The sequence below is a fragment of the Monoraphidium neglectum genome (assembly GCF_000611645.1).
Source record: "Monoraphidium neglectum strain SAG 48.87 unplaced genomic scaffold scaffold00969, whole genome shotgun sequence".
Classification (NCBI taxonomy): Eukaryota; Viridiplantae; Chlorophyta; class Chlorophyceae; order Sphaeropleales; family Selenastraceae; genus Monoraphidium; species Monoraphidium neglectum.
This window is the reverse complement of record NW_014012659.1, coordinates 5,865-12,880: the sequence shown is the minus strand read 5'-3', so window position 1 is coordinate 12,880 and position 7,016 is coordinate 5,865. Positions and strand designations below refer to the sequence as shown.

General features: G+C 63.9%; 3 protein-coding genes across 3 annotated transcripts in view; all 3 read right to left on the bottom strand.

Annotated features, from left to right (window-relative positions):
* MNEG_6134 (Zinc finger protein zfs1) overlaps positions 1-1,405 on the bottom strand; it is a gene marked incomplete at both ends in the record, with an annotated part of 3,098 nt that extends 1,693 nt beyond the window's left edge. Inside the window, 3 exons of the mRNA XM_014045394.1 lie at positions 15-324; positions 562-621; positions 1,085-1,405. Of these exons, the coding sequence (XP_013900848.1) occupies positions 15-324; positions 562-621; positions 1,085-1,405 (691 nt within the window). The remainder of the gene's footprint in view (positions 1-14; positions 325-561; positions 622-1,084) is intronic.
* A 961-nt stretch (positions 1,406-2,366) lies between these two features.
* On the bottom strand, positions 2,367-5,361 carry MNEG_6133 (hypothetical protein; the record flags this gene model as incomplete). The annotated part of the gene is made up of 10 exons (XM_014045393.1): positions 2,367-2,454; positions 2,708-2,823; positions 3,080-3,190; positions 3,403-3,507; positions 3,716-3,857; positions 4,069-4,180; positions 4,481-4,521; positions 4,694-4,743; positions 4,991-5,032; positions 5,296-5,361. 10 exons carry the CDS (start codon positions 5,359-5,361, stop codon positions 2,367-2,369), a joined length of 873 nt encoding a protein of 290 aa, XP_013900847.1.
* Positions 5,362-5,573: 212 nt separating this feature from the next.
* MNEG_6132 (hypothetical protein) lies at positions 5,574-7,016 on the bottom strand (the record flags this gene model as incomplete). The annotated part of the gene is made up of 5 exons (XM_014045392.1): positions 5,574-5,642; positions 5,805-5,933; positions 6,143-6,280; positions 6,452-6,615; positions 6,803-7,016. The coding sequence occupies 5 exons, from the start codon at positions 7,014-7,016 to the stop codon at positions 5,574-5,576; spliced, it is 714 nt and encodes a 237-aa protein (XP_013900846.1).

The following is a 7,016-nucleotide window of genomic DNA, read 5'->3' as shown; positions in this document are numbered from 1 at the left end:
CCCGCCATGCGTACCCCCACTCGCGTCGAACAGGCCGCCGGCGCAGTACTCGCCCCCCGCGGCCGCCAGCCGCCGCGCCGCCTCGGCCTGGCGCCGCGCGCCGAGCGCTGCGGCCGCGCCGGCGCCGGCGCTGCCGCCTTGCTGCGGCGACGCGCGGGCCGCGGCGAGGGCGGCTGCGGCCGAGGCAGAGCCGGGCTCGGCGTGCTGGAAGCGGCAGCGGGTGCCGTAGGGGCAGCTGCCGGTGATCGCGAAAGTGCGGCAGAGGTCGGACTTGGCGCGCGGCGGGCGGCTGGCGGGGCGCAGCTCCAGGGTGCCGTGGGCAAACTGCGGCGGCAGCAACGTGGTGAGGTGCCAGAGGCGGGATGATGAGGATGGGCGAGCCCAGCGGTTTTCACCGGGGTGTGGCGTCTGTGGGATGGGTTGCAGATACGATCGTGCATATAATCAAAGTTCTCATGCGCCGTGCGCAGCCGGCGGTTGAGGGTTAGGTTGCGCTCACACATCCAGGAAGGTTCCAAGCAGACAGCGGGTTACAACGAGGGGGTGGGGGCGGCGCCGCACCTGGCACTTGACGCCGTATCTGCATGTGCCGAGGGCGCTCCAGTTCTTGCAGAGCTCCGTCTGTTGCAGGTGACAGGGGTTACAGGGGTGACACGGGTGACATGGGTGGCGTGGGTGACGCAGGTGACACACAGAGGAGGGTAGGAGGTGGATACGTGGTCTAAGACACACGATTTGGGCGTCAATGGATGTTGGGAGCGGCTTGGGGGGTGGGCAGGGGAGGAGTGCGGTGACGGGAAGCGGTTGCGAAGACTTATGAGGAGGGCGAGAGGAGCTGCAAGGAATGTTGAAGACTACATGAATACACATGGGGTGGTGGTGGTGGTGAGTAGCTGGAAGAGGAGAGGGTGTCTACAAGCACAGGAAATCGAATCAGTGTCCGATGCAAGCGGTTGCGCCAGCCAAAAAAGCTACTGTGAACATTGCCGCAACAGATTCGCCACACCCGCAAGGGCAGAGGTATCATTCAGGATTGTGCACACAATTCACTCGCAAACAGCCCAGAGTGCCAGGCGCAACTCACCTTGTAAAGGAAGTTGTTGGGCTTGCAGTACGGGTCCACCCCGCCGCTCGCGCTGCGCTGCGGCGACAGCAAGAGAGGCGGCGCGGCCTCGCGGCGAGGCGTGGAGTGCTGCGCCTGCTGCATGGGGAGGTTGGCGAGAGTGTGCTGCTGCTGGAGCTGCTGCTGCTGCTGCTGGAGCTGCTGCTGCTGCTGTTGCTGCTGCTGTTGCTGCTGCTGCTCTTGCTGCTGCTGCTGCTGCTGATAGTTTTGATGCTGCTGGTGCTGGTTGACTGCGTCGTGCTGCTGAGATTGCTGCTCTGGCTGCGCGAATACGCTGGACATCTGCAGCGAAAGCGCGGCCTCGGATGTTGAGGCAGCACGCGACGCGCCGGGTGAGGAGGCGGCGCGGGCAGTGTGAGGCGCAGAGGGTGCGGTGCCGGCTTGCTGCGGGTCAGTCAGCGGGGTGTCTGGCAGCAGGCCGCTGGTGCCGCCGTGCGACGCAGCTGGGGTGCGGTTGGGGGTGAGGGTAGCAAAGCTGTTGGCGAGATCTTCAAGGGTGGGCGTGGAGAGGTGCCGGCGTCTGCCGCCGCGGCCGCAGGCCTGCTGGAACAGCTCCTGCAGCTGAGCTGCCCTTTCGGCGCCGCCCCTGCTGCCGTCGCTGCCCACGCTCAGCACACCGCCATCGGCCGCCGGCGCGTCAGGGCCAGAGGGCGCGGCGGCCGCCGTTGGGGCCGCCTGAGCGGCGACTGTAATATCGTGGGTGCCTTGCTCAGCGGCGGCCATGGCACGTACGCCTTGGACGGCTTGGATAGGGCCCCAGATCGCCGATATGTGCTCCGGCCGAGGGACAAACGGCACGCTGCAGGCGACAGCCATCAATCAGCGTTATCTTATCCTGTACCCTGAGGCGGAACGCCAGGAGGGGGGCTGTGCGTGAGCGTTTCCAGTACGGCCGTGTCGAAAGGCACACGCGCGCTTCTGGGCAAGGGACCTACCACGTTTTGATTTGATAATTGGATGTCTGTCACGCTAAAGAAATAGCTCAATGATGCCAACTTCCAACGCTTTTGTGCACCCCATTCGTGCTCGACTGGCCGAGTTCCCTCGTTCCGTCCGAACCCACCGCTGGACACGATTCAATTCGTCGCCATTACAAAGCGTTCCACAGTCACATCAATAGTAATCGCTCGGGTACAGTACAGAGGTAGAGCGCTGCTGGCGCCTCCAAGGCGCCGCCGCAATCCTGTGCCGCGGATGACGCCGTCTGACAGCAGTTGTGGCACGAGCTGCAAGGCAGCGCGCACTACTTGAGCGCGTGGTGCACAAGACTGCCATCAAAAGTGACCAGCGGCTTGTAGATATCCGGCCGGCGGTCGCGGAAGACGCCCCACCTGAGCGATGCAAGGGTTGGAAGAGGGTTGGTTTCTTTTGTGGCATAATGCTCTTCACCACATCCTCGGACAGCGAGATTATCCTATTGCCTTCCCTCGGACGCGAGCGCACCACCGCCACCAGCACGAGCCAGCTACACAGCCCGCGGCCACTCCCCATGTGAAGCTGCGAGCGGCACCAGTTCCCCCCCCCCCAGGTGCCAGCAGCCGCCCCAGACCGAACGCTCCCAGTCGCAAGCTGCCCCCCGCCCACCCGAGGCGCGTGGCCCTGAGCTCGTCCAGGTCAAACTCCTGCACCACGAAGCCCTCCTCCTTTGAAGGGTCGGGCGTCAGGTTGCCGTGCTGCAGGAAATCCTTGTCGCCGCCCACCTGAAAACCAGGGCAGCGGGGCCGCAGCGATTTTGGGCGGGTGTGAACCACAGCAATTTCAGCGCGTTTGCAAGCTGGGCTTCCCAAGACCGCGGGTGGCTTGAGTTCATCACTGGAACAAGCATTTTGGTTGATGCTTGAGCATGGCCGGCGAACGAGTGGGCGAGGTGAACGTGCGTCGCGTCGAGCGTTGACACTGTCCGCGAGCGCAGAGGCAGAGAGCCGCCTGGTACAGGCGGCGCAGTGCCGCCCCCACCTGCTGCAGCACCTCCCCCCGCTGCCCGCTGATGAAGCTGCCGCCGTAGAATGTGATAGAGCTCTTCTCGAACTCCTCCTTGCCGACGCGGTTGGACGCCACCACGGGCGTCTGCGGGCGGCACGATCGGTGTTGGGGGAGGTGCAGAGGGACTGGCATCAGTGGGCAGCGTCATGGGAAAAGCAAAACTCGCCAATCCAGCATGGGAAAGCAGCAGAGGCATCCGCATGCCCCGCAACCCGCGATCCCTGGCGTTGTCAGTGGCAGCTCTACGGGGCGCCTGCGAGCGGCGCGCCCACGGGTTTGCCTAACGGCGGGCGCACCAAATTTGCCGCGGCGTGGCCCAGCATCGTGCGCGTCCAATGGGGGTAGCTGTCAATGCCGCTGTCCTGGGGCTCGGACCCGATCGCTGTGGGGTAGAACAGGATCTGGCGGGCAGGCCGCAGGGCGGGGCGGGGGGCGAGGCTGAGTCGCACCGCTTTGCGCGCCTTGCGCAGCGAAGCCACGATGCCGTTGCTTTCACAGCGACGCTATTGTGCCAGCAACAACGTCGCCTCCTGAGCTTCGCCACGCGACGCCCAGCACCATGATCGACATCGGGTCATGTGCAGCGCCCGCGGCCAAGCGGCCCCGCACCTCCGCGCCCTGCAGCGCCATGGCGCGCGCCGTCTCGGGGAACCACTGGTCCCAGCAGATGGCGGCCCCCAGGCGGCCGTACGCGGTGTCAAACACCTTGAAGCCCGTGTCACCGGGTGTGAAGTAGAACTTCTCCTGGTACCTGAGAGAACAATTGGGGGGTGCGTGTGGTCAGGTGGGGCCCCGGAAGGCGATGATTGTGCCAAAACTGTGAGGCAAGCGGGCTGGGAGGCTGCGGATGATCCGCGGTCAGGACAGTGCGCGCCAAGGTTCGGGGGGCGCCCGCATGCGTGCCGAGGGGTGCCGTTGAGGGGCGGGTGGCAGCGGGAAGCGTGGGGGAGTCGGGGGCGCACCCGGGCCCGTCTGGGATGTGGCTCTTGCGGTAGACCCCCAGGATGCTGCCGTCGGCGTCGATCATGGCCAGCGAGTTGAAGTGCGCGTTGTTGACCTTCTCGAAGAAGCTCACTGCGGGACGCAAGTGGTTGAGCATGCATGTGTGTGTGTTTGTGTGTGTGTGTGTGTGTGTGTGTGTGTGTGTGTGTGTGTGTGTAAACGAGAGGTAGAAAGAGAGAGAGAGTGTGTGTGTATGAAATGGTGTGAACGTGTGTGTGTGTGTGCGTGTGAGTGTGTGTGTGTGTGCACCAGCGGGCGCAACCAAACTGGGTCGACTTGCGGATAATGGTCAAGCAGCAGACGTGTGTTCTGCTCCAGGCCGCCAAGGGGGAGGAGGCCAACGGTTGCGTGACGCCCGGCGCATTCACCCACCTGGCAGAACAACCTTGAGCTCCTTGGCCAGCTTGGCCATCCTGATCAAGTGGCAGACGAGGGGGCGAGGCGCGGTGTGCAGGCATGTACAGTGGCAGTTGCACGGCAGCCGCAGGGGTTGGGGAGGGGGGACGTTGCTCAGCCCTTTGCTGGTGCCACGCCGTGCTGCTGAGAGCTACAATAATGTGGCCACGGGGCCGCACATGCTCCCACCTCTGTACGGGCTCGCTCTTCTCCAGCGGCTTGGCCCAGTCAAAGTACTCCTGGGGTTGAAAACAGGAAATCTGGCTTGAGGCAGGTCGTAGGGCCAGGCATGTCCATGGCATGCTGCATTCGCTGCAAGGCATGGCGAAGCATGCCACCGCCACGGCACACAGTCACTGCACCACACTGGATGCCCTTCCTGCAGTTGGAACCGGCAGCATTGCGTGCAACCTGCAACAAAACCAGGCATGCTTCTAATCAGCTGTCAATGGCTGTCACGCTTCCAGCCCATTGCACAGCGCGCACCGGCTTCTGCTCCTGACAGAAGTAAACATTCTCAAACAGTTCCTGCAAAGGCAGCAGCAGCAGCAGGGCGTGTGATACTGGGGTGGCCAGTGAGCTGGGACCCAAGCGGGGCGCCCGTGGTGACAGCACGAGCAGCGCGGGCTACATAGGGTGCCGACCTGGAGCAGTATGATGTTCGCTCCCGCTGCGGCCGCCTGGCGAACAATTTTCTCGGCCTTGGCCTGCAGTAGAACATATATAAACCTTTGAGTGATCAAAGGGAGCAACTGCTGGACCTGCCGCTGTCCGTGCCACCGAGATCGCACCAGGTTCGCTGCGGGGTCCCGGCTGATCGCCAGCTGTGTGGCAGCAACCTTTACTAGACGAACCATGGCGATCGCGCCTACACGACACAACAGATCACTGGGTTGGGACGCTGGGCCGTGCAGTTGAGGCAACAATACCGTAGCACAACAGTTACACAACGCAGATGTTATAAACATGCAGTGCTGTCCTTCCCATCTGCGGAATGTCAGGCACTTGGGAATGCGCACAGGGACGCATGGTTGACTCTGCCTGCGCCACCGATCACGACAACAATCAATCAATCAGTGGACCGCAGCAGCACATACACCACTATGGATCCGCCCAGCGCCTCCACGTTGGCCCGCACCTGCACATAACCGGCAGGTGCAGATGAAAGCAGGAGTTGGTGAAGTCAACTCAACAACACCAGCGCATAGCAGATGCATTGATTGCCGGGGTTACCTCAGGCACAACGCACGGAACAACCAGCTTAATGCATATCTTGCAAGCAGCCTCCGCCCGCGCCCACCTCGCTCAGCCGGCCCAGGTGGCGCAGCATCATGAGCAGGCCCTTGCCGGTCTTGTCGGGCCGCAGCGCCGAGCCGTTGCGCAGCTCGACCTCCGTGAACCAAAAGTGGCCGCGGATGCCCTCCTTGCCCTGGGGGGCAGGGTGTCGCACGCAACTTGAGGATGCACGCCGTCTCCGGCCCACAACGAATGCCAAAATCTTTGGCGTGCTTGGGGATAACGTGGGCGTGCTGTGGGGCTGCGCGAAGCTGCTGAAAACACCCATCGTGCAGTCCCCAACGAGTGACGCCCCCAACAGGACTGCCACCACAGCCTCAGCGCCCCAGGCCCAGGACCCACCGCCAGCGAGTGGTACATGTCCGCCGCGCGCTTGCGCTCCTCCGCCGGGACGCGCTGCAGCGCGTGAGACCGCACTGCCGCCATCCAGCGCGCGGTCTGCTCTGCGTGCAGCGCCGCCTCGTCCAGGGCGGCGTTGACCTGGCGGGGCGTGGGGGGAGGCGTGGTTTGTTGAGCGCCAGGCGCTGAAGGTCAGGCATTGACCTCTCATCAGAAATGAGACGCAAGATCTCCAGTGCGCAGGCGTGCCTGTGACGTGCTCGTTTTGATGGCACTCGCTGGCTTGCAGCAGAGGAGCTGTGTCATGCGCACCTTGTCCAGGGTCAGCCGCCCGCGCATGTAGGATGCCAGCGAGTTGAGCTCCGCCTGTGTCACATACCACCGCGGCGCCGCCGTCGACGCCGCGCTGGCGGTCGCGTCGCGCCGGCGGCCTGCCGCCGCAGCTGCCCCTGCGCCGCCTCCTGCGTCGTCCGCCGCTGCGCGTACACGCAGGCAGCGGATGGTGGGCAAGAGGAGCATGCTGCTCAAAGGCAGTGATGGGTGTGCTAGTTACGCTGCCTGATACAAATTATCCCTTCATGCATTTGACCAACAAGATTCATCATTAATACACGCGCTACTGTTGCCGACAAAGGCGAACGACTCTCACACAAATCACCGCACCTCTGGCTGCTGCTGTTGCCGCCGCAAGCCCTGGGCCGTTGCCGCCGCCTGCAGCTGATTGCTGGCCTGCCCGCGCCCAGCCGCTCGGCGCGGCTGCCGCCGTGCTTGACGCTTGGCTGCTTGGCAGGTGGGCCGGGAGATTGGCCGCAACGATCTGCAGGTGCTCTTGCTGCAGCCGAGCAGCCTGCAGCAGAGCGCGAGCCTGAGGCGCCAT